At 42.3% G+C, this 26,669-nt stretch overlaps 1 protein-coding gene across 2 annotated transcripts in view; it reads left to right on the top strand.

The window, feature by feature from the left end:
* Positions 1 to 353: 353 nt before the first annotated feature.
* The window catches only part of LOC110307606 (cytidine monophosphate-N-acetylneuraminic acid hydroxylase), a 75,012-nt gene continuing 48,696 nt past the window's right edge, over positions 354 to 26,669 (top strand). Inside the window, exons 1-3 of one of the 2 annotated variants that reach the window (XM_029468279.2) lie at positions 354 to 649; positions 23,118 to 23,227; positions 23,442 to 23,642. In XM_029468279.2, coding sequence (XP_029324139.1) covers positions 23,217 to 23,227; positions 23,442 to 23,642 — 212 coding nt within the window. In that variant the 5' untranslated portion in view covers positions 354 to 649; positions 23,118 to 23,216. Of the gene's footprint in view, positions 650 to 1,178; positions 1,240 to 23,117; positions 23,228 to 23,441; positions 23,643 to 26,669 lie in introns of those variants that run through there. The other variant, XM_085831209.1, reaches the window with a different exon arrangement.

Raw genomic sequence — 26,669 nt, 5'->3', positions numbered from 1 at the left:
AAAAATGTTCCCGGAGCAGTTTCCAATTGGGAGGGGGTACCTTGGGGTAAAAAGTTCAGGTGTGTTCCGGGAACAATCTCCAGATGGGAGGGGTAAGAGGACCCTGAGCTGAAGAGTTCATGGAGAGTTCAGCTTTTCTTCTTTCAATACAAGCAGAGGTGTGGATATACATCAACTTACTTCCAGATGAATACAATAGTCAGAAGTGGATTAAATTCTCCTTAATGTTTCCTGTTAGACCATGTGAATGTATCTATAACACGCACACACATTCATGAAGTCATTCACACACCCTATCTCTGACCTGGCATAGAATTTGGTTTAGCTAAAGTTTCTAATCTCCTTCCTTGTGTCTTTAGGGTGGAGCTGAGAGAGGGGTAGTGTAGATGTTAGACACATAATGTGACATCAGCCTGCTCTGCATCTGTGTCTCCAGAGGAACTTGAACTTCCCAGCTGTACTTTGGTAATTGCTTCTGAAAAAAAACCTCCTGGCCACACAGAAATCAAATAAAATTTTTAATCAAGAAAATTGAAAAATCCAGGCTGTATTATAAACATCCATTAAAAGAAGATCTGGGCCTGGGCCTTTTGATGTTCCCTGACCAGCTCGGATGCTGTCACCTTTGTCTACTCAGAAGGGAGTAAAGGTATGTTTTCCATTTTATGCTATTCGTGTGTGTGTGTGTGTGTGTGTGTGTGTTTGCAGGCGGTGGCTTGTTGAGATTGATTGTCATGTAGCCTAAGCGGTCCTCAAATCCCTTTGTAACTGAGGATGATTTTAAGCTCCTACACTTGATCTTAGCCAAAAGACCAAGAAGACGCAGTGATCTCAAACTGCTAATCCTCCTGCTTCCACTTTCCCCGTTCTGGGATTACAGGTGCAGAGGACCACATCAAGTGTAAGGGTTCACACTCATAGTAGATTGTCTTTAGTGTTCTGTGACTAGGTAGAAGAACTGAGTGTTTTTGTTGACAGAGTTAATGACTCTAAAATTATCTTTGAAGATATAGCAATGTCTACCTAAGGGACATTGGGTAGGCAGTTAACTGAGGCTCTTGTTTGCCCACACCTTGTTTGCCATCCACATACATTGTATCTTACAGCGCCTGCTCTCTGCAGTCCACTGTCCCCGGTCACTCTCTGGGCACTTCCTAAGCAGCTGCCAGCAGATCTTTATGGTTCTGGGCATTTCCTTCTGCTAGTATATTAATAATTTCTGCTTTGCTCAGGAGCACAGTAAGTGTCACAGCCAAGAGAGACACTGAGCAACAAGGGTTCCAGGGCTTAGAGAGCTGGGGTCTGGACCTGAGGGTGTTCTGGCCTGGGAGGTAAATTAAATTCATGGATCCAAAGATCTCAGAAGAGGTAAGGAGGGTCATGGCTTCTTGGCCAACTTTGGCTACATGTTCTCAAAACAAACAGCGGGCCTAGCAAACACAGGAGTGAATGCTCACAGTCAGCTATTGGATGTATCACAGGGCTCCCAATGGAGAAACTAGAGAAAGTACCCAAGGAACTAAAGGGATCTGCAACCCTATAGTTGGAACAACATGATGAACTAACCACTACCCCGGAGCTCTTGTCTCTAGCTGCATATGTATCGAAAGATGGCCTAGTCGGCCATCACTGGAAAGAGAGGCCCATTGGACTTGCAAACTATATATGCCCCAATATAGGGGAATGCCAGGGCCAAAAGAATGGGAATGGGTGGGTAGGGAAGTGGGGGGCAGTATGGGGGACTTTTGGGATAGCATTGGAAATGTAATTGAGGAAAATATGTAATAAAAAATATTAAAAATTAAAAAAAAACAGCAACAGAATGGAATCAGGCTTAAAACACCTGCCAGTAAGATGCTGACCATTTGTGGGAACAATTTGCCACCTGCCTTCTCTTTCTGTTGGGGAATATCAAACACAGTACAAATAATCCTTTAGAGTACTTCCTAGTCAGCATTCGGGGTGCCTTCTGTTATACTTTTGAAATCTAGAATGTCAAATGTAACATCTCGTTTTACCTTTACAAGTAAGCCCTGTTGTGAAGATACCCTTGGGTGGCATCAGGTTTAAATCGTAGGTTGCTGAGAAGATTCTGTGGGAATCACCTGTGTGGACTATTGCAATCGTCACCCAGCTGTTTATTAAAATCCTTTTGTGCGTCAGGCTGCGGAGGTACCATGAAGACTCGTGTATACATATGTCTGACAGTTTTCTAGGGAATGGAGAAATCGATAAACAGCAGAGCCAAAAAGTCCAAACGATAACTTTGGATATGTCCCATGAAGGAAAAGGTCACGGTACTGTGAAAGGGTCATGCTTGTAGTGAATTTCCCCTTCTCTGCGAAGTCTTCCTTGATGATAATTGACTTGGGGCTGAGAGGTAAGGAAGCTAAATATGTGCACAGGAGGCAGAGAGTATTCCAGGCACATGGCTGTATTTTGAGGAAATGAATGAAGACTACATGTCATTAAGAGCAAGACTGTAGATTAAAATGAACTGAAGTGGGCAGGTAATGTACCTCAGTAGGTAAAGGCGCTGGCTGCTAGCCTGATGGTCCTGAGTTTGAGCCACATGGTAAAGGAGAGAGTTGGCTCTCAAAAGTTGTCCTCTGAGCTCCACATGCGTTTCATAACAAGTATTTGCACACGTACACATATATAAACACACAAATGGTATAATGATAAATAAAAGCAGCTGGAGGAAGTGATGGGGATTTTCATGGGCCTTTTGGTGACTTTCATGGGTGACTTGCTGGCATAAGAGGAATTGAAGCATGGGCAGCCATTGTCTGATGTGTTTGAGCAAAAGATAGATGATCTAATCAGATAATAAGCTGAGTGGGAAAGTCAGCAAGCCTGTCTGCCTTGATTCTTCTTGTTCTGTCTGTACACATTTCTTTCTCCTGACGTTTAACACAGTATCTCTTGTAAAACACAGGTCTTAGGATCTACTCTCAGGCGAGGCAAGTCAACAAATGTCTCCATGGCTAGCTCTAAGACAGAAAGGTAAAGGGAAGATTTGAATACTGTTTTCAATGGTGTGGTTTGCTTGGGGAAATAAGGCTCAGGTTTCTTCTATGGCTTACCTGAAAATGAGTGGTCCAAGCCCAAGAGCTTGTTGTCTATAGAGAATGAAGTGGACAAATAGAGTGGCTGTGGGGAGATCAGAGAGAAATACAGAAGCTATGAAGTTCGTTCTCTCTCTCTCTCTCTCTCTCTCTCTCTCTCTCTCTCTCTCTCTCTCTCTCTCTCTCTCTCTTTTCCTCTCTCTCTCTCTCTGTATGTCTCGGTGTGGGTGTGGGTGTTCAGGGATGTACCCACTCAGAAGCCAGAAGAAGGCATCAGGTATATCAGGTATCGTCCTCTATGTTCACAGCCTATTTCTTCAAGGCATGGTCTCTCCTTGAATCTAGGGCTCCTGTCTTCTTAGTTAGGCTGGGAGCCAGCAAGTAGTACCAGCAAACCTCCTGCCTTTGCCCCATTCAGAGCAGGGTTAACTGACACATGTGCGATGCCCAGCTTGTTAAATGCATGCTGGGATCTTCAGCCCTTATGATTGTGCAGTAAGCTCTCTTAACCCCTAAGCCATCTCTCTAGCCCCCACTTTTCATCCTTGAGAGGCTAAGGGGATGGAGATTAATCCTCCAAGACTACTTCTGAGTGGGTAGACATTGTGTTGTCCTCCTTAGAGTATCACTTCCCCCACTGCCAAACTGTGATACATCTTAAGGTCACAATTGCTTCCATTGCCTGAGTTCCTTTTGTAATTTAGTGCAGTAGTTTAAAGCTCAGCAAATTTTTAGGGAAGTCTTGAATAAAATTAGAAAATTTATATTCCTCATTTAAATAACCCAGGAAATACATACTTAATGTCTTGGGGAAATTTATTCCAAAACAGGCAAACAGGTCAACTGAGAGAATACAACAAAAGCGAAATGAATTTTTGTGTCTTCTGACACAATCTGATACAAATGCAACTTTAGGTTCTAACTCCAAAAAGCAGAATCAGTCAGGAAATTAAAACAGACCAAAATCGGCAGCTTGGAGATGCTTGTGATTAATCCCTTGTTTTCAGTGAGTTTTGGACCTTGTTTATAGACATTGTTAGGTTCACTTGAGTCTATTTTAAGCATAAATAAATTTGGCATGCAAAGTAACGGGTTTCCTTTTGGCATTTTCATGCATATAGTTTGTTCTCATTTGTTTTCTCTACCCAGTGTCCGCACCCTGGGGCCCACTTCTTCCTCCAGATGGTTGCCCTCCTTCTCCCAAGAGTCCCTCTTCTGCTTTCAAATCATGCACATGTTTCTAAACACACTGATTATGTGCCATCCTTTTTGTGGAATTTAAGAAGCTAAGAGCAAAGCTCAACTTGAGTTTTCCTCTTCTCTTCCTCCCTTGAGACCTCTTCCTTCCTTCTCATGATCCCCTTTATACTTTAACACACACACACACACAACCTTTTGGGTTTCATGCCCTCTTTATACGGCATGATGAACCCAGGAAATCGTATCATCATACCTGAAGTGGCTTCTTCCTTCAAAGTTCCCTCAAGGGGACTGCAGGGTGACTTTCAATAAAACTGCTCTCTCTCTCTCTCTCTCTCTCTCTCTCTCTCTCTCTTTAATTTCTGCTTCAGTCACCCTTACGTTGTTAAAAAACCATAAAGAGCATCTCTAGCAGCCAAGAAAAGTCAGTATCAGAATCCAGAGCAGCATTTGAGAGGCCTCTGTGTACATCAGGAGCACTCTGCAACACGAAGTAACTTCTCAGGACTGTGTAATTTCCATCCTGGACTGTCTTCCTTTCCTTTGCTTATCTTATAGTTCTGTCCTATCTATTTTAGTAAGTCTATACAATAATAAAATCTTGTTCTATCATATGGAAGTTATGCAAAGATATTTCTTTCCCTCCCTGAGAATGGTGGTGCAGACCTTTAATTCCAGCTACTCGGGAGGTTATGACAAGAAGATTGCTAACTCGAGGAAACCATGGGCAACCACTTGAGCTCCTGTATCAATATTAAAAGTAAAAATTCAACAGTGACAGAGGACTTGCCAGCACACTGAGCCCTCAGTTCAACATCTAGTACCACAAAAATGTATCTTTATTTCCTCTTTAGTTTTTCCTAGCAAAAGATTCATTCTCTATCACTAACTGGATTTTTTTTTTTACAATTATTATGATTTTTTAAGAAATTTTGTGTACAGTGTCTCAGGCTGGCCTTGAACTACAAACTTCCTACTTTTGCCTTCTGAGTGCTGGGATTATGAATATACGCTACCAGGCCTTTCAGAAAACAAATTATGTTGCTTAACTATATTATTATTGTTGTTATTATTATTATTTAAATTGGAAACTTGAAACAAGACAAGATTATTTGGCACAGGACACACTAGTTTATCATAAAACCTTTTAGATTTTTAAGTTACAGGAAGAATGCATTTAAAAACGCATTTTATTTAAATTTACTTAATGTATTTACTCTTTATAACTACTTTATTTATTTATCTATCTACCTATTTATTTATTTTACCAGTATAAGCCCTTAGAGCTTGCTGTTCCTGAAGCAGAAAACACTGGCTATTCCACTGTTAAGTATGAAACAGATAAGTGTGATCCGGATTGACTGCTAGCCTAGGCAAAACAGTTGTTATCAATAAAACAATTATGAGCATGGTATCAACTTTTGATGACCTGTTCAGAACTGTGTCTTCAAGACCTAGGATTCAAGGAGCTGGAAGAATGGGGCAAATTATAGTTTAATGCTGTAGAAAAACTTACTTCAATTTCAATACACTTCTATATATGAATATAGCAAAAAAAAAAAAAAAGCAATAATGCAAGGAAGGTTGAGTTCAGGAAAACATGGCCAGAAAAATACATGATCAGAAAAATATGTAAATAAATGCCAGAAAGCACATACTAAATATTAACAGAGCAGCCCATTCCCAGAACTTCCTCAGGGCAGACTGATTTAAACACAATTGCCTGGGGTGTATGTTCCCAGGTATAATCTGGGAAAGCAAGGCAGAAGGCCATATCCAGATTCAGATACACTGACCAGATTGGGTTCTATAGCTATGACCTCATATTCAACAAGAATGAACCTCTCTATACAGTGAATGTAAATGTTTGTCACAGGAGGCACAAAATCATGTTCAAGGACAATCCAGGGGACAAAATGCACCTGAGGTAAAAGGCCATCTGCCTTTTTTCCTGGAGCTTTTCTCACAGGTCCCCAAGGCATTGTTTATCATGGGTCCCTTCGCTGTTTGCTCTGACAGTAGGCAGGGTGCGGGGTTGGGAATATGTACACTAAACATAGTGTATAGGTGCCCATAGAGGCCAGAATAAGGGGTACAATCACCTGGAGTTACAGCCATTGTGAGCTACCAGAGGTGAGAGCTGGGAACAAAACTCAGGTCCTCTGCAAGAGCAGGAGTCACATCTAACTGTCACATCTAACTGTTGAAAGGTCTCTCTAGTTAGCAATTAAAAAAATCTTTACTTTTCTTTCACCAACAAACTTAAATTATCATATTTTCAAAACTGTGCTCACATAGCTAAGAATGGTAGCTTTGATCCCAAACAGGTAAATCTCTAAGGAACAGTCAGTGATACCTAGAGAGACCTTGTCTCAATAAAATCAGAAATAAAAATTTATATATAAAATAGAAATAAAGTAGAAAATTGTATATACACACATATATTTAAATCATGTGGATTCAAAGGCATTTGTGCTAAATTTACACTTTAGTGGGTGCTGATTTATCTATAAGCTAATTTGGAACTAAACAAACAATATGCAATCATAAGCACACAGGCAGATATGATATATGATACATACCTGTACACATACATAAGAATAGTCAAAACCCCAAGATTTCATAGCTTCACTTAGAAGCATCATTTGCTAATTTTCAGAAAGTTAAACCCGTGGCGATGTGACTGCTTCCTTCAGGGACCTAGGCAATCAATCTTTAATTGCAAATGTATTCCTTCAAACATAGGCCTTTTTGCAAAAGAAAATAATAATATGTACATCTAAAATATCAGAGTGTAATGTAAATATCATTGAGAAGGCTTTAAAAATCCAATGTGGCAAAAAAAAATCAAAATCTGGGGCGTGTTCTAGATACTTCACTGAGTCCACAGACAGAGGAATGAGCTATAAATAAAAATTTCTTTTGCAATTAGACAGTACTGGGATTAAAGGTGTGTACCACCAAAGTGTCTCATGCAATTAATTTTTGAAATGGTCGATTAAATGTCAAAGGTCCTATTTTGGTAGCAGTGGCATAGCTAAGTGACAGAACCCCTATGACCCTGTTGCTGTCTCTGTGGGTAGCAAGAAGCGAGTGGACATTGCCTGCTGCCTGACTGCCCTGGTGCTGGCCCTGCCACATTCCTGGTGGCTCTGGTCATGGAACTCTGTTACCTTGCACATCAGGTGTGCTGTCTTCTCACTGCAAAGCTCAGGGTGGCCATGAACAGATGACAACAGAAAATGTTATTGTAATAGTGGGTGGGAAGCAGCAACGTTGCACAGCAGTCACTGGAAGATGCTTACATAGTCTGCCCGAAGTTGGGACACATTGAGAAGCAAGCTGAGTTTACTGCTCAGAGAGTGTGAATGCTTCCAGTGAACACTCCTCTGCTGGGAGAAGTAACTGTAGTTAATGAAGTGTTTGCAGAGCATCTGTTATGTCAGATGATCAAAATGATGCCATGAGGCCCTTGACTCATTGCTGAAGGGAGCATGTGTAAAATCCGTTGGGGAGTTTCTATGCTACCCCCAAATATATGGGGTGAAGTAACTTGCTCCAGCATGCTTGCCTTCAAATAGTAGTGGATAGACAGGCTAAATGATCTTTATTATTCCCCTCTCTTTCTCCCCCTCCTCCTTTCCCTCCCCCTTCTCTTCCCCTTCTCCTCTCCCTCTCCCCCTCCCCGTCCCTGTTCCTCCCCATCCCTCCCTTCCTCCCCTCCCCCCACCTCTGTGTGTGTGTGTGTGTGTGTGTGTGTGTGTGTATATGTGTGTGTGTAACCTCCTCTCAATAGTATTGCTAGGAAAAAAAACCAGCTTCTGTAATGAGAATTCTGGTTTCTTTAAAGACTCAGTTATGCTATGTGAATATGTTTTTGTTTTAATCCCAGGTGTGGAATAAGAGGCTGCGTCACAGCAGGTGATTATGACTTTCCTCTTGCACTACCAGAGCATAATTCTTGCCAGTTGCAGATAGTTAAATTCTGAGGACTCTGGAGAAGGAATAAACGGAAGAGCCCCAAAGGCCTGTGGTGGCTGCTGCTTCCTGCTGTTGCTTTTAATAGATTGCTGGTTTACCATTGTTGGGTTTCTGGACATTGATATTCTGACAAGGAAGATCTCTGTCTTGCCCCTAGAGACCAGATGCCTCTAATTAGCAGGAAGCAGCCTAAGGAAGTCCATGCCTGACCTACCCAGTGCTGTGGGGTTGAAAGGGATTAGAGTGTAACAAGGATTGAAAGAGTGGTAGATAGAAGAATTCAATGAAATAGCAATATATACGTGTGTGTGTGTGTGTGTGTGTGTGTGTGTGTGTGTGTGTGTGTATGCCAACAAATTTCCTAATGGGTGCAGGTAAACAGTATGCACTTCTCTTTTGATCATGCCTTAGACTCAGTATTTGGACCAGGGACTAGGCTTTGTTATTCAGAATTCAAGGTATTATCTACAGTAAAAAGTGCTTCTAAGAATTCTGTATTTTGGGATAGCAATGTTATTATAAGTCTCACATAATTTGGGGTGTTTTGTTAGTTTTTTTGCTTTTGTTTGAGAAAGAGCCTCAAATTTATAGAAACCCATATGCCTCTACCTCCTAAATTCTAGGATTAAAGGCTGCTCCCAACACATATAATATCGTAACTTGTCTATGTCTACCCCTGGGTTTATGTCAAAAGACTTAACAATCTTCCCATTGAAAATGTCTGGGTTGGGCTGGAGAGATGGCTCAGGGGTTAAGAGCACTGACTGCTCTGCCAGAGGTCCTGAGTTCAATTCCCAGCAACCACATGGTGGCTCACAACCATCTGTAATGGGATCTGATGCCCTCTTCTGGTGTGTCTGAAGACAGTGACAGTGTACTCATATAAATAAATCTTTAAAAAAAAAAAGAAGATGACTGGGAGTGGAATAAATTGTATGCTATACAGTGTGATATGAAGGACAACTGCCTTAAGCTCACAATATGTTGCACTGGCTGCTGCTCTTTTATGCAAAGCAAGAGGCTTGCAGAACAAGAAGAAACAAGATATACATCTTCTCCATTTAAAAAATCATGAAAGTTACAGGTAAGTATAGCTCTCCTGCCTAGTCAAAGTAGCTTCTTTTTGTAGCAGATGGAGACTATTATGGAGATCTGCAAGTTGGTCAAAATGCAAAGAATAAATGGTACTAAGATGCCCATCCCAATCTGTGCATCTACAATGCAAACCTGACAACTACGGCTTAGAGAACATCATAGAAGGAGCAGGCAGAAAGATTGCAAGAGCCAGAGGTCCAGGACACCTGCAGCAAGATAGTATCTCCTTGACAAGATCGAGAAGTGGTGTCTATGAAATCTTATCAATATGGTTGTCTAATGAAGACTTGCATAAGGACAGCACCAGGTGACATGCTAGCACAGATATGAAATTTCCCAGGGCTCCACCCCTAGGAGAAGAGCTACAGGCAATAGTGACTTCAGAGAGCAGAAGAATTTATCTCTCCAGGGATGATGTCCCTGATAGGTTTTCTAATCTGAAGTGGTCAGCCCTAAATACATGAATATATTGGGTGTATAATCTATATCTGTCTATGTAACAATAATAAACAAGGATTTGGGAGGGAGTAAGGAGAAGTAAGGAAGAACTTGGAGGGGGCAGAAGGAGAGGTAGAAATAATGTAAATATAGTACTCATGTATAAAATTCTTTAAAAAGCAAAACATTTAAATAAAAAAATCATATTTTGATGACCGATTTAAGTGAGTCCTTTTGCAGGCAACCAGGACAGAGAATTTGTTCAGTCTCTTAGACCTCATCTGAAGCGTTTTCTTGATCGGTCTCTATGATTAGCTTCTCCTCCCAGATACAAAGTCTCTTTAACCACACCAACCTGTGAGGAGGTTTTCCAGCCCCAAGACTTTAAGGCTAAGATGCAATTTTTACACTTTTAGTTAGCCATTGCATGCCATTCTAATCTACCCAGGCCTTAGGTACTCTGTCATCAGTCTTGCTCACCAACTCTGCCCAGCACTGTCCATCAGTCTAGGGGAGATTTCTTAGTAGAAGGCTTGGAACATCTTCAAAAATCCATCTAGAAACCCCAAGAAGCATTTTCCCTTGGGATAAGTTTCTGGTACTACAGGAGCTCCTGGAGAGACTATGTTTCTATCTGGAGTTGGGTAGCAGAAGCCCAGAGCTAACAAGCAGAACATCCTATGGGAGATGTTGTGTGTACATACCTTTAATGATATCTTTATCTCTGCTCCTCTCACCTGTCCTAAACTTCAGTTGCTAATCACATCCCCAGCCCACCACAGGCAGCCACTCTGCCCAAGACTTCACATGTCTGGCCAACTTTACTCCATCAGAAGCCTGGTCAACTTCTTTTCCTCCCTTGCATCCTCTTTTCCTCCCTTGCATCCTCTTTTCCTCCAGGGACCGGGAAGGCCTGTCTGTACCTTTTACACAGAAATTGGCTCATGGATCTCTTTACTGACAGATCCAGAACCAACTGGGGAACAGGACCTTAGCATCAGACCTGCCCCTATGGGGGGTGCCCATATATTTTTATAGTCTCCCTGTGATGGCCACTGGTGTTCTGGATTAGAAAACTTGAATGATTTGTACAAGATTATTTTTGCAAGAGATGCAAGGTGGAGATCCTGGCAAGCAGCCTCTGTTGCCCTAGTGACCTGCTCTGAAGCTCTTTGAGGCACTGCTGGTTTCTCTTTAGCAAGTGACCAATGAAGAGCATTGAACTGCTAACTGGAGGGTTTGTGAGTCACAGTTTTAGAGTCAATGGGGCAGCATCTTGTTTCAAGGATGATTGTGGTTTGAAAAACTGAGGCAGACCATTGATGAATAACCTTGGTTGCTAAAGATCGAATGGTGGTAAAATTGGATGCTGTGGTTACTTTTTCTTATTACTGTGACATTAAAAAAAAAAATGAGTACTGATCAAATAATGAACATCTTTCTGGGAATAGGATCAGAGACCCAAGAAACAACACAGTAGTGTATTGAATGTCAGATTTAATACAGTATGGCTAAGACAGATGGAATAAAAAGCTGAAACTTAAAAAACAAGCAAAAATAAGTTACTTTTTCTTATTACTGTGACATAACAGGAGGAAGCAACTTACAGAAGGAAGTTTTTTTTTTTTCAGCTTGTACTTCAGAAGGATATCATCCGTTGTAGCTAGGAAATCATGGCTGCAGCAGCATATCATGGCTGGCCATATCATGCCCACAGTCAGCAAGCAGATGAGACTCATAAGATATGTGACCCTGAGAAGCTTGAAGGGTACATTAAAGCTAAGCATGTTGATGGCCACCAGAAGTCCCTTTTGGGTTTGGAAAATGGGATAGTTTGAATATGCTTGGCCCATGGGAAGTGGCACTTCAGCAATGAGTTAGTACAAACTGAGGGGCTGCTGCCATACAATGACAGTCTGAATTGAAATCAGTTTCCTTTGCCATACCATGATGACAAGCACTGTCCCTTTTGTTGGCAAGAGAAGCAGGGACTACTGGATGCTTATGGATGGGAAGGCTCTGAACATAGCTAGCAAATAAGATTGGAGCTGTGAAACTGTGAGAGCTGCTCAGACATCTTGTTCATGACAGATACCAACTCAGAGTAGAAATTTGCTTATGTAGGGGAGAAATAAAAATTCAGACTGTGCAAGGAAAACCAAAACAGAAGACATTGCTGAATGTAGCTCCTTCTTACCAAAGAATACGTGGCACAAACCACATGTCCAACAGTAAGTAGAAATCTCTTGCTCACTGCAGCAGTGACTTAACAGATAGAATGATCAGTCAAAACACTGGCTGTCTAAAATGGACAGAGGCATGGAAGGGACCACCTGGGTATTCTTCTGTTCCCTGGTAAACCTGGGAAGAGGGTCCAGAACAGAACACTTATGTGACAAGTGACAGATTTTCCTTCCTCTCTCTATCCTCTTTCTCTCTTCCTTCCTTCCCCTCTCTTCCTTTCCTTCTGCTCATTGTCTCAATCTTCCTTCTATACCTGACAGTGGACATAGGACCAAGTCCTGTGTTCTGTAGGGATGATTCCAAAGCACTAGTCCAAAACTGTATTTTAAACGTTTTGTCAGAATTCAGGTGGCTGATGGTGCCACTCTCCAATCTGACTATATTAGAGTTAAGTGTGAATGTACATGTATTTCCTGGTAAAAATAGCTTAGTGTTTTCTGCATCTGAATAGGATGTTTCCCCATATGAATAGGAGTGGATGGAGGAAGTGGCACTGAGTAGACTAGTATTATGGTCTGCAGTCTAGACCACAATGTGGACAAAGTCTGAGTAGAAACAAAAAGAGCAAAGAACTGTAACTGAGACTAAAGGATGGACTAAATGGGTTATGTATCAGAGGAAATCCAACATTCTATAAACAGCTTGGAAGAAGCTCAGAGGAAAGGGATAGTATTATCTCTTAGAACAGTTCTACCAGGATCCCAGAAGGGTGAATCTACACTGTGAACCATGACCACCCTTGCTCTAGGAGCCCAGCCAATGAATGAGAGCATGCAAGTGTGAGTGTTCTTGCCTTGGAGACATATTCTTTACAGTGTAATTATAGAGTGGGTTCATTAATGATTGAATAGGATTCTAGTACTGGGGCAATGTCTTTTGAGCTGTATATCGTTTTGCCATAAGCTATCTATGTACAAAAATAATGAAAGGGTGTCTTCTTTTAGTTAATTTTTTATTGGTTATTGTTCTCTCTCTCTCTTCCTCTCTGCCTCTGTCTCTCTGTCTCTCTGTGTGTCTCTGTCTCTGTCTCTCTTTGTGTGTGTGTGTGTGTGTGTGTGTGTGTGTGTGTGTGTGTGTGATTGGGAAGGGACATGTGTCACAGTGCATTTGGTGTAGATTCTCTCTGTCCACTATGGCTTCTGTGGATGGAACTCGGGTCTTCAGGTTTTTTCAACAAAAGCTTTACCTGTGAAGCCATTTCATTGCCTGCTGCTTGCCCTGCCTTCTGCCTGCTTGTCTGCCTGCCTCTCTGCCTGTCTGCCTGTCTGCCTGTCTACCTTTCTGCCTGTCTGCCTGTCTGCCTGCCTGCCTGACTATCTGCCTGTCTGTCTACCTGTCTGTCTGATTGTCTGCCTGCCTGCCTGTCTGTCTACCTGTCTGTCTGCCTGCCTGCCTGCCTCTCTGCCTATCTGTCTGCCTCTATGCCTGTCTGTCTGCCTCTCTGCCCGTCTGCCTGTCTGTCTGCCTATCTACCTGCCTCCCTGTCCTCCTCCTTGTTGCATGCTTCCCTCCCTTCATCCTGTCCTTCTCTTCCTTGGGAGCTTATTATCAAAAGAGTGGTTTCCTGGTCTTCTCCAGATGTGGGTTGCCTACAACCTTTGGTATTTGCTCTTTTTCTATCTGCAAAGGTCTTTGATCATCTTCTGGTTGATTTTTTTTTCTGACTTTCAACTAAAATTTTTCACTTTTTAGTTATTGTATTTTTTATCATTTAATATACAGTAATGATACATGCTTGCATGATGTATGTAACACGATCAAATTGGGATAGTTATTTTATCCACCAATATTTATTATTTCTTTGTGGTACACGTATTCAGACCTTCTAACCACTTTGCAGTATATGTGTTACTGTTACCACAGTTACTGTACTGTGCTATGGAACACTGGGACATATGTCTCCCATCTGACTATAATATTGTAGCCATTGCCCAACCTTTCTGTTACCCCCTCTGCTTAGTACTCTCAACCTCTGCCAGCCATTATTCTGCTCTCTTTTTCGATGATGGCCCATCTTTAGCTCTCCTGGGAGACCAGCTCTCTCCAGTAGTATTTGGGTATGGAGAGCTGTGGTGCAGGGTCAGCTCTGGGGGCAGATGGAAAACAGAAGGATCACTTTAAATTATTTTAGCTTAAGTTTTCTGACTCAAACTTCTGCAAAGACAATGGGCCGATGTGGGAAGAAGAATCATTATCAGGTTTTCTTCTATGTTGGGGGATAAAACATTTCCTTTTTTGATATTAGTGTTACAAATAGGGGTTTCATAGACCACTATAGCCAGGTTTTAGGAATTTCTTCCAGCTTTAAGTTTGTAACAGCTTGTTTTTAAAGATTTGTTTATTTTATGCATATGACTACACTGTAGCTTTCTTCAGATATACCAGAAGAGGGCATCACATCCTATTACAGATGGTTGTGAGCCACCATGTGGTTTCTGGGAATTGAACTCAGGACCTCTGGCAGAGCAGTCAGTGCTCTTAACCACTGAGCCATCTCTCCAGTCCTTGTGACAGTGTTTTATTGATGAGAGGCTTTTTTCTTCTGTCTTTCTATAGCCTTTGTGCTGTCATGTGATTATCTTTTATTGTATTAACATATTACATGAGTTTATTTTTAAGAAATTGTTACCTTTGATGTTGTGAATGTGATGATGTGTGAGTGTGGGCACATGTATGCTGTGGCAAGCCTGTGGTGGTCAGAGGACAACTTATGGGAGTTGGTTTGCTCCATCTTCCATGTGGGTCTCAGGGATCACACTGAGGTCTTCAGGCTGGGTGACAAGCACCCTTATCTACTGAGCAATTTTGCTGGTCCACAAATTAATTTTCAGATGTTAAATAATGCTTGCTTTGGGGAGGATAAATTCCATTTGCTCTGGAAGAGTGATTGTTCTATAAACATTTGCTAGAATGCATCAGTGAAGCCATCTGGGCTTGGTTTTCACTTTTGGAATGGAGTTTATTTTATTCAGTTCTGGGTTCATGTGTTGTTAATGTGTGCTCTACAGCTGAGATATACCCCCAGCTATAGAGCTAAAATTTAGGTTTTGCTTTTATACAGTTGGCTTTTTATTGAACATGTCTACAAAAGAGGTCAAAAAGACCAAAACCCATATCATCATCAGATCCCCCCAGTTTCTCCTTATTTTTCTCCTACTTTCTTTTCCTCCCCTGGGTGGCAGCAGCAGTGGTGGAGGGTGCTGGGCTGCCTGCTGACATAGCTTCAGCACTTGAACTGGACAACCAGCTCGTGAATTGCAGATTCCCAATGTTGATGTTGGCCAGGGTCTTGACCAATCTTTCAGGCCATAAAAGTTGAACATTAAGCTGAGCTGCTTTAGAGAGGACATTGATTCTATTCTCCGTGACTGCTCCCTCGCTGTTGTAGAGGGTGAGGTGGACTAGAGGCAGGCAAACTCAGAGACCTAGGCTGAGTGCTCATCCCCAGATGAAGGTAAGAGCCTCCCTGCAATCTGACCTTAACTGTCTGCGAAGGGCAGAGCACTTTGGCTGCATCCAAGAAAAGAAATGTACTGTTATCAATTCTATCTGCTTATTGCTATTTACTTTATTTTGATTATTTATTTCTTTTTGAGACAGGTTCAACAATTTGTATACCTCTAGGAATTGACCCACTTGCTTACATAGAGGTGATGGTAATTTACCCTGGCTTATTTCTGATTTTTATAATCTTTCCTGAATGAACTTGCTTTGAGATAGTGGATTTGCTTGAATTTCCTGCTGTTTTCTGTTCTACTTTAACGTCAATTCTGTCAAATTCTTCCCTCTGCCTACACAAGATCTGGTCCATGCTACTTTTTCCAGCTTGAACATGGGAGCAGAGATGGTAGTTTTCTTCTTCTTTAGTGTGGCTGTTTAAACCTACAAACCTGCTTCCATATCATGCTTTACTTGATCCATCCATAGCACATTCTTTTCTAATTGTAATTCTCTTACCAAAGATGCAATATTTTGCTCACATTATTGAACAAGGAATGTTAAATTTGTCCACTGAGAAGCTTTATCTGAATAAGATTAAGCATGAATTTCTTTTTTTTTAACTTTTCATTAAGTTTCATGTCATGCACCCCAGTCTCATTCATCTCACTTTCCTCTCTAATCTACCCTCTGATCTTACAACCTGTCCCCCCAAACACACACACACACACACACACACACACACACACACACACACACAGCATAGAAAACATCTTGTTGTAGCTGTAGTGTGTCACACTATGTCCCATACCAGAGTATATTCTTCTGTCTTGCAAATGTTCATTGTAATAGGTCATTGGTTTGGTTAGAGGTCTCTGGCTTCTGTAGCGCCATCAATATTTGGGTCCTGACCTGGACTCCTTTGGATTATGTTGTTGTTGCCCAGTGTCATGGAGTTCTGCAGTTTTTGATTGGCAGGACTGGTCCTTTCATGCACCCCAGCAGTTCACGGATGATATAGGTTTGGGGAAGGGCAAACTCAAAGCCCTGAACCTGGGTCTGAGTGGTAGCTGAGCCGGTCAGCCCTCTGGCTCTCCCTCATCCTCCCACCAGGCCAGCTTTCCAGCACTTATGGCATGTCTTTGCAAGTTGTTTAAATTGTTTCTTTTCCTACTGTATTCTGTCATATGTACCCTAATATGATAATATGTAATTGACCTATAAAACTTATACAGCTATAGCTTATTATTTCATTGTTGAATACTTGGGCTTTCTAATTAAGGGCTAACATAAATAATGTGGTTGTACATCCCTGTACACTTGTTTTGAAGAACAGATGCATACCCTTGTCTAGTTTGGAGACTAGAATAACATTGGGAGACATGGCCCATGTATACTTTCTGGTTCTCCAGCCACAGCCACAGTGTTTTTCAGTGTGACAGAATAACATTGCATGCCTGTAGTAACTTACCAGAGTTTCCATTGTCACCCCCACCTCCCACTCCTTGCAACAACACTTGGTAATTTCGGTTATTTAATTTTTTTTTTCTTTTGGTTTTTTCGAGACAGGATTTCTCTGTATAGCCCTGGCTGTCCTGGAACTCACTCTGTAGACCAGGCTGGCCTTCAACTCAAAATCTGCCTGCCTCTGCCTCCGAAGTGCAGGGATTAAAGGTGTGTGCCATCACTGCCCAGCTGGTTATTTAAATTTAGTTAATCTACTGGCTGCAGGCATATCTTGTTATGGTTTGATTTTTTCACAATCACTAGAGATACTTGACTCCCTTTAAAATTGTATTGATAATTTTAATATTCTCTTGTGTGAAATGCCTGTCTAAACCTTTTTAGCCTATTTCCCTTTTAACCATGAATTTTCAGAAAACTTATATACTCTGCAAAAAATTACTTTGTAATTTCCCCAAGCAAATGGGTCTTTACTTTTTATCTTTTTATTCTTTTATGGTGTTTTGGAATGAATATGTTATCATCTTAATACAACATAGATATTGGAGATAAAGGGGATAGGAATTGGAAAGGAAGAAGTCAAAATATCACTTATTGCAGATGATATGATAGTATATATAAATGACCTTAAAAATTCTACCAGAGAACTCCTAAACCAGATAAACAGCTTCAGTGAAGTAGCTGGATATAAAATTAACTCAAACAAGTCAATGGCCTTTCTCTACACAAAGGATAAACAGGCTGAGAGAGAAATTAGGGAAACAACACCCTTCGCAATAGTCACAAATAATATAAAATACCTTGGCATGACTCTAACTAAGGAAGTGAAAGATCTGTATGATAAAAACTTCAAGTCTCTGAAGAAAGAATTAAAGAAGATCTCAGAAGATGGAAAGATCTCCCATGCTCATGGATTGGCAGGATCAATATAGTAAAAATGGCTATCTTGCCAAAAGCAATCTACAGATTCAATGCAATCCCCATCAAAATTCCAACTCAATTCTTCAACGAATTAGAAAGGGCAATCTGCAAATTCATCTGGAATAACAAAAACCTAGGATAGCAAAAACTCTTCTCAAGGATAAAAGAACTTCTGGTGGAATCACCATGCCTGACCTAAAGCTGTACTACAGAGCAATTGTGATGAAAACTCCCTGGTACTGGTATAGTGACAGACAAGTAGACCAGTGGAATAGAATAGACCCAGGAATGAACCCACACACCTATGGTCACTTGATCTTTGACAAGGGAGCTAAAACCATCCAGTGGAAAAAAGACAGCATTTTCAACAAATGGTGCTGGCACAACTGGCAGTTATCATGTAGAAGAATGTGAATTGATCCATTCTATCTCCTTGTACTAAGGTCAAATCAAAGTAGATCAAGGAACTCCACATAAAACCAGAGACAGTGAAACTTATAGAGGAGAAAGTGGGGGAAAAGCCTTGAAGATATGGGCACAGGGGAAAAATTCCTGAATAGAACAGCAATGGCTTGTGCTGTAAGATTGAGAATTGACAAATGGGACCTCATAAAATTGCAAAGCTTCTGTAAGGCAAAGGACACCGTCAATAAGACAAAAAGGCCACCAACAGATTGGGAAAGGATCTTTACCTATCCTAAATCAGATAGGGGACTAATATCTAATATATATAAAGAACTGAAGAAGGTGGACTCCAGAAAATCAGATAACCCCATTAAAAATGGGGCTCAGAGCTAAACAAAGAATTCTCACCCGAGGAATACCGAATGGCTGAGAAGCACCTGAAAAAATGTTCAGCATCCTTAATCATCAGGGAAATGCAAATCAAAACAGCCCTGAGATTCCATCTCACACCAGTCAGAATGGCTAAGATCAAAAATTCAGGTGACAGCAGATGCTGGCAAGGATGTGGAGAAAGAGGAACACTCCTCCATTGCTGGTGGGATTGCAGGCTTGTACAACCACTCTGGAAATCAGTCTGGCAGTTCCTCAGAAAATTGGACATAGTACTACCAGAGGATCCCGCAATACCTCTCCTGGGCATATAGCCAGAAGATGTTCCAACTGGTAAGAAAGACACATGCTCCACTATGTTCATAGCAGCCTTATTTATAATAGCCAGAAGCTGGAAAGAACCCAGATGCCCCTCAACAGAGGAATGGATACAGAAAATGTGATACATTTACACAATGGAGTACTACTCAGCTATTAAAAAGAATGAATTTATGAAATTCCTAGGCAAATAGATTGACCTGGAGGGCATCATCCTGAGTGAGGTAACCCAATCACAAAAGAACTCACATGATATCTACTCATTGATAAGTTGATATTAGCCCAGAAACTTAGAATACCCAAGATACAAGATACAAAGCACATGAAACTCAAGAAGAACGAAGACCAGTGTGGACACTTTGCTCCTTCTTAGAACTGGGAACAAAACACCCATGGAAGGAGTTACAGGGACAAAGTTTGGAGCTGAGACAAAAGGATGGACCATCTAGAGACTGCCATATCCAGGGATCCATCCCATAATCAGCTGCCAAACGCAGACACCATTGCAAACACTAGCAAGATTTTGCTGAAAGGACCCAGATATAGCTGTCTCTTGTGAGACTATGCCGGGGCCTAGCAAACACAGAAGTGGATGCTCACAGTCAGCTATTGGATGGATCACAGGGCCCCCAATGGAGGAGCTAGAGAAAGTACCCAAGGAGCTAAAGGGATCTGCAACCCTATAGTTGGAACAACAATATGAACTAACCAGTACCCCCTGGAGCTCGTGTCTCTAGCTGCATATGTATCAGAAGATGGCCTAGTCGTCCATCAGTGGAAAGAGAGACCCATTGGTCGTGCAAACTTTATATGTCTCAGTACAGGGGATTGCCAGGGCCAAGAAGTGGGAGTGGGTGGGTAGGGTAGTGGGGGGGGAGGGTATGGGGACTTTTGGGATAGCATTGGAAATGTAAATGAGGAAAATACCTAATAAAAAAATTTAAAAAAAGAAATCTACTTTAAATTTTTATATTTTCCTAGGATAGCAGCCCACTATATGATACTCTTCCATGGCTGTACAATGGCCACAGCTCCTAATCAGCCATATAATCACCAGGGTTAACAACTGATATTCTAACAGGAATGTCTAATCTTGTGTGTGTGTGTGTGTGTGTGTGTGTGTGTATGTGTGTGTGTGTGTGTGTTTGTGTGTGTGTATACTGTAGCAGATCTATATATAGTATGCTAAAACAAATTAAGATTAACTATGTATCGACTTTTTTTAACCATTAGCCTTTTGCTACAAGTTTTAAGCTAGCTTTTGTTACAGATTTTATATATATTTAACCATACCCAATGAACTTGCAAATCCTTAGATGAAGAGTTTACATAATCAATAATCTTGAGAGGTTTTTCTGAGAGCTGAGAGCAAAGAAATCCTAGAAATAAAAGAGTTTTCAAGAGTGGGAAGAAGAAAAAGCTTAGCAATAAAAGACTTTTCAGAGTGTGGAGCAGAGGAAGCTCAGGTATGAAGGATTTGGGTGAAGGGTTTGGGAAGTCATTTGCTTGTGCAGTGGCAGGAGTTGTTACAGTCTGCAAGAATTTGAAAATAGAGTGTGTCATGTTTTGGCCATCAAGCTGCAGTGAAGCCAAGCCATTTGCAGAAGGACAGCGAAGCTTTGATGAAATCTCTGAGTTAGAGGAGGAAAAGAGATTAGCGAAGGAGGGAAAGGGTCACAGACTGCGAACTCCACCCAAGGGAGGATTCTAATCTTGTAGAGACTCATAAGGGAGCTGTGGAAGGTTACAAGGCTCCAGTGAACCAAGAGAAGAGACCAAGGCAGGGCAGGCAGCTCCTAGGTGCAGGTAAGAAAGCTCCAGGAAGGAGCTGAGAACTGTGGGGATGGAGAAAAAGAGGGGAGGAAGAAGGAAAGCATCCTGGTGACAAGAATTACAATGTGGGCCATCCCTAAATGAATTGAGAGACCTGTCAGAGAAAAATGTCCCAAATAGTAAAGATGAATTGTCTTACCATGTGATGGGAACCCGGGAGGCAAGAGGAGCTTCCCAGCTCACTGGTGTGCTCTTATTAAGCTCCAGGGAGCCAACAGAGAGAAAGCAGGCAGTGCTGAGTTAGTATTTCCCCATCAGACTGAGAGAGCAGGCAGAGGGAGGAGCAGAGCCTTTCCTTGTGATGGGTGCCCAGGATAGCACAGCAGGCTCCAGGAGCCACAGATACTGAGATGCCCAGAATCACAGGGAAGAAGCAGATAAATAGGCATACTCTAGAACGTGGAGTCTACTATGGTGGGTGGCAGAAATCAGCAGACACAATCAAACCAATAGCAAGGTTTGATTAGGAGAGGCCAGGCCCCCTTGGATAGAAACCCATTTACATATCAGCTGGTGGTTTCAGTACTAGACGAATAAACTGAGAACATGACCATCTCAAGGTACGATTGAGGGGAAGGGTTTGTTTGTTTCATTGGTTAATTGGTTTGTTGGTTGGTTGGGTGGGGTTTTTTTTGTCTGTTTTGTTTTTAGTGTAGATATGAGGGAAAGTACAGCCAGAGGCACCTGGAAGAGTCCAGGGCAGAGAAAGAAAGTGGTATACTGAACATGGCCTGTGGATTGGACCAGTCCATGAGAGGAAGGGATGGCAGAGAGCAAGAGAAGAAGACAAAGAGAGTGCAGGCAAGAGATAGGAGGGAGAGAGAGAGAGAGAGAGAGAGAGAGAGAGAGAGAGAGAGAGAGAGAGAGAGAGAGAACCAAGAGAGAGCACAAGAGAAATAGTAAGATTCCAAGACAGTGAGAAGCTAGGGAGGGATGCCCATGAGTCTGAGAAGTTTAGGGGATGTATCTGTAGGTGTTGGTACACTTAGGATAGAGAAGCACGAGAGTCAGAAGTTCAAGGTTGTCACCACCTACGTAATGATTTTGAGACCAGAATGGGCCCCGCAGGACCCTATCCCAGAAACAAGCTTGTGCACTGCAACGCCCATATTTTATTTTACTTCTTGGTGCTAGAATGGGGCTGCAGTTGATTGCACTTGCTTTCCTTACTGGGTGACAAAGCTGCACTCCAATACAGAATGTGAGATTTGTGATTTATTTACCCCAAGATCTGTGCATCTGAAGGTGGTTTTCCTGTGCACCTTTAACCACTGTATAGACCTGGTGCCTGTGCTTGCTTTTAACTCGGTGCTAGCTCTTTACACTACAAGAAATCAGTAAAAGGACTCACTAGGTTGAAGCTGGATTCCTTCTAATCGTATTTACTTAAACCATGTCTCTGAAAAAATGCCACGTCTGCTGTGAACAGAGGAGTTTAGGACAGATGTGACAGTGGGACTCTACTATGGGACTTGTCCTAGAGCTGTGCCCTCCTCTGTTTAGAACAGAAAGCAGCTTCTTCACCCTGCCACCCCACCCCTACCCTGGACCCCCGATTCGATTCTTTTTATCTTCTGGTTTAAGACATTTACACACTGTCAGTGAAATCATCCCAGTACACTTGAGCTCATTTTTAAAGGCAGCATGAGAAGAAGAGATAATTTGGGGCCACTTTAAGTCTGGAGTAAAAGATACAAAGAAGCCCACACACACCCAGGTTTTTGCATCTCAGATATGCAAAACATAGAAACGTTCATTTTGAAAAGTCTCTTGAGTGCAACTTTGATGTTTTTGGGATCCAGAGAGAGCCTGCTGAGGCACTGGGTGGAAGCTGGATGGAGTTCGGATGCTACCTCATCGCAGCTGAGGTTTTCTGTAAATCACTCAAATTTGGTGCTTGAGAGAGTTCTGTTGTTAAATAGCTAACTGATGAGCACAGCTTGGGAAGGCAACAGGCTAAGTGGTTGGAGGAAAAAAGAAAACCAAACTAAAGATAGCAAGGGCTCTGAAAGTGAACCCATGTAGGCCAGCAGGTGGCGTACCAGGTGCTGGTTTTGGTACTCTGAGTGGTGGAGGTCAGACCAAGTAGTCAGGGATGGATCAGAAGGCTTGGCCAAGCAGGGGCGAGTTCTAGCTGACCCTGCAGGTTGATGGTGATCCTGTAGGACTTGAACTCCCTCTGGGGCTGGGGGATGTCCACGTGTAAAAGGGAAGCCAGAGAAAGCTGAACTGAAGACCCAGGCTTTTAAAAGCGGTGTGGGGGGAGGGGAGAGGAAACTACCAACGGAAATAGTAAAATTTTCGTAAACATTCACTCTCCAGGCAGTCTAATGTCATCCTCGCCATCCTCACCTTCCTGGTGTGATTCACAGAAGTAGAAAGAACACCAGCAGCTGCTTTGAAATACCCTGGAGCTGGCAGATGATGGACAGGCAAGTGAGAAAGGGCTCAGCTCTGTATGAAAGCAGAGCGCACATTTGCATGGATTTTAAAAGGTGGGGAGAAAGGGTAGTCACTATTGGGGGGCCTCTGAGCCCGGGTTGTGGGAGATGCTTCAGACATTTTCAGCTGTCTTTTCAGAATGTGTATTCTTTCAAACCCAACCGGGTGCATGCCCCTCTGGTAATGCCTGTCTCTTCCTAGCAGGAAACAGACAGCTGAGACCCTGCTGTCCCTGTCTCCTGCCGAAGTTGCCAACCTCAAGGAAGGGATCAATTTTTTTCGAAATAAGACTACTGGGAAAGAGTACATTTTATACAAGGAGAAGGACCATCTAAAGGCATGCAAGAACCTCTGCAAGCACCAGGGAGGCCTGTTCATGAAAGACATCGAGGATTTAGATGGAAGGTACCGTGGCTCCTTTGCTCTCTTGCCAGTGACCCTGTTTGCAGTTAGAGTTGACAGGAAGGTTTCTCACCCGGGACATTTCAAATGACCCAGTCAGCAAATTGCTTCTAAGTTTTCCTCTTGTTTCATTGGAACAGTTTCCTGACTTCAAAATTATGTTTTGCTTAGATTTGCTTTCTCTTCTCTCTTTCTAAGAACTCTAAGTTAGCTTGATGGTCCTAGCTATTGGGGTGTTTGGGTTGCAGGAGTAGGAGCACACATATGAGGTATTGCATTCATCGAAGATTCAATTCTTCTAGAAGTCCTGCTTCCAGGACACGCATGCACACTAGCACACACACACTCACACTCTCTCTCTCTCTCTCTCTCTCTCACACACACACACACACACATACACACACACTCACATACATACACACTCACACACACATTCTCATATCCACATACACACACTCTCACATACACATACTCACACATACACACACTCTCATACACACACACACACACACATACACCAGTGAGAGACAAACAAACAGACAAACAGACAGAGAATGCTTTCCAAACGTTGCTAAAAAGCCGGTAGACTTTTTTTGTTTTTCTGTCAGCCTAGCTACACTTAGAAAAGAGACAGAGTCCTGGCTGTCTCCCCTACACAATGGTAGGGTTCTGATTGTTTTTTTCTAAGAGCCTTTGCCTTTGCCAGCCTTCATCCCCATAGAGAATGTCTGCCCTCTGGGCAGCAGCAATGTTAGGACGAGTTGTTTGGCTTTGAGGAACTATCTAGCACATCTCAAGAGAATTCTTGGGCATCTGCTGTGTCAGCACTAGTTACCTCATAAATGCTGGGCCCTATCCTTTAAAAGCCTGTCCTGGTCTACTTGGATTGAATCCTTAGGTGTTGGGCCTTGTCATTACTTTGTGTGCTCAATCTTACCTGTGGCCTTGTGTAGATAGTTCAGTAACAGAGAGAGCTGAGGAGTTCTCCAAAATGCCCCCACCATCATTATGCAGAGGACAATCCCAAAGTCTAGAATATTCTCACAACTACCCATAGTCTTGTTTGATTACAGATACAGTTCCACATCCTAGTCGACTTTCCAGTGTGACCCTCTGTTAACCTATAGCCAAAACTGCAGATAATATTCAATTTGGGTTGTTGGCATCTTCCTAGGGAATAGGGCAGGGGGCCTCACCCCCTTCATCTCTGATACATGCTTGCAGGACTCAGGGGAGATAGAGGTTTTGTTCTCCTGCTGATTATCTTTGGGAGATACTGAATTTCCTGTCTTTCCATATGTAGCTAACCACTGAGGGAGACGTTAAAGTGAAGTGGGCTCTCTCCTCCTTGCCTGCCTGCCTGCCTTCCTACTCTCCAGCTCTGGAGTAATCTTGAACTAGTTCATCATCTTTCTCAGCCTCAGTCTGCTCACTTGGAAAATGAATAGATCACCTGCTTTGTTCAGGATTCCGAGAGAGTAAAACATTTGCTGTTGAAGCATGGGAGCCATGTTCAGATTCAGAGCATTAATGTAAAAGACCAGGCACTGTGGTGTGCACCTGCAATGCTAACCTCTGGAGAGGCAGACACAGGAGGATCCCTGGGCTGCCTGGCCAGTCAGTCTAGCTTAATATCAGTGAGCTTCAGGTTCAGAGAGAGATACTGTCTCTCAGAGCAAATGAAAGAAATGAAGAAGGAGTAACTGCTGATGACAGACATGTTGGGATAAAGGATATGGTGCTACTTGCTCTTCTAGTTCTAGTTGTGTCAGGGATGTTTTGGCTTGGGTAGTGGATAACTGCATATAGTATATTCAGTACTGAAAATGTCAAATTTAAAGGGATGTTTCATGTTCCATTCTGAATGTCAGTTCTAACTATATATACGTTTATTAAGTTGGACAAACTTTGGGTCTAGATAATTTTGGTGTATGGTGTTTTCTATTTATTTGCAAGCTGCTTTTTTAAAAAATAATAATAATAAGGATTATTGAAAATAAATTTCAAAAAGAGAAAAAAGTAAATGGAAAAGAAATTGAGAAAAACTCCCAGTAGAGACTTTTCACTCACACACATGCATATACACATTCTCACACACACAAAGAAGGCCCACTCACTCAAAACCTACAAAAGGTGATTAAAAGAATATCGCCATAGTATATGATAAGCAGCCAACTGATGTTCACTGCTGTTACTATTTATGTGTGGGGCCACCAACTTCCTCCGGTCTGTACACACAAATCATTTGGAAGAACTGGTGTTTTTTTTATGTTCAGTTTGCTCACCTAAATGTGGTAAGTTCCTCACTACCACAGATCAACCGTTCTTGTCTTCCGCAAAGCCTTAGGGTGGTTAATCTTAGTTTTTGTTTGCCAGCAGCTTAGCTCTGGGGTTGGGGGTGGAGAGAGAGGTGGAGGCTGGATGTTGACAGAGGATATCTTTCTGAATACCACTCCACCCTCCGCCTTATGTTTTGAGAGTCTCTCACTGAAGCTGGACCTCGCTAATTAGGATAGATAGGTAGGATCCCTCCGGATCCTTCTGGCTCAACATCCCCAGTGCCAATTCTAGGTACATGCTGCCACTCCCAGTGAGCGTTTTACAGGAATTCCGGGATTCAGACGCTGGTTCTCATGCTTGCATGACAAGCCACTGAGCCATGCTCCAGCCTATAAACTTCTCTTTGCTGCCCTCACAAGGAAGCTGGGCACTCTCTGCTTTATTCTCTGTGGAGCGCACCACACAGTAGTTAACCTGCATGCCTGTGGAGGCTCCCATTTGCCTCTCTACCTGCCGTTCTTCTGGAGCCTCTGTACCCTTGCCAATCGAAGAGCATCTTTCTCAGGGTACAATTAAGCATAGTCCATTCCTTCCTGCCATCCAGTGTCCTTCCTGACGCATAACCAGGATCTTAGAAGCTGTCCATCTCATGTCCTTAAGTCTAATGCTCTCATAGCTTCTGTGTGAGGAGCTGAGGTCCTTCTTGTGCCCACCCCTTCCACCTCTCTCTTATCTCCTATTCTTTTCCTA

This window comes from Mus caroli, unplaced genomic scaffold (assembly GCF_978045245.1).
Source record: "Mus caroli unplaced genomic scaffold, Mus_caroli_1 scaffold_15, whole genome shotgun sequence".
NCBI lineage: Eukaryota > Metazoa > Chordata > Mammalia > Rodentia > Muridae > Mus > Mus caroli.
The sequence above is the reverse complement of the archived record's forward strand: the minus strand, read 5'-3'. Positions and strand labels throughout refer to the sequence as shown.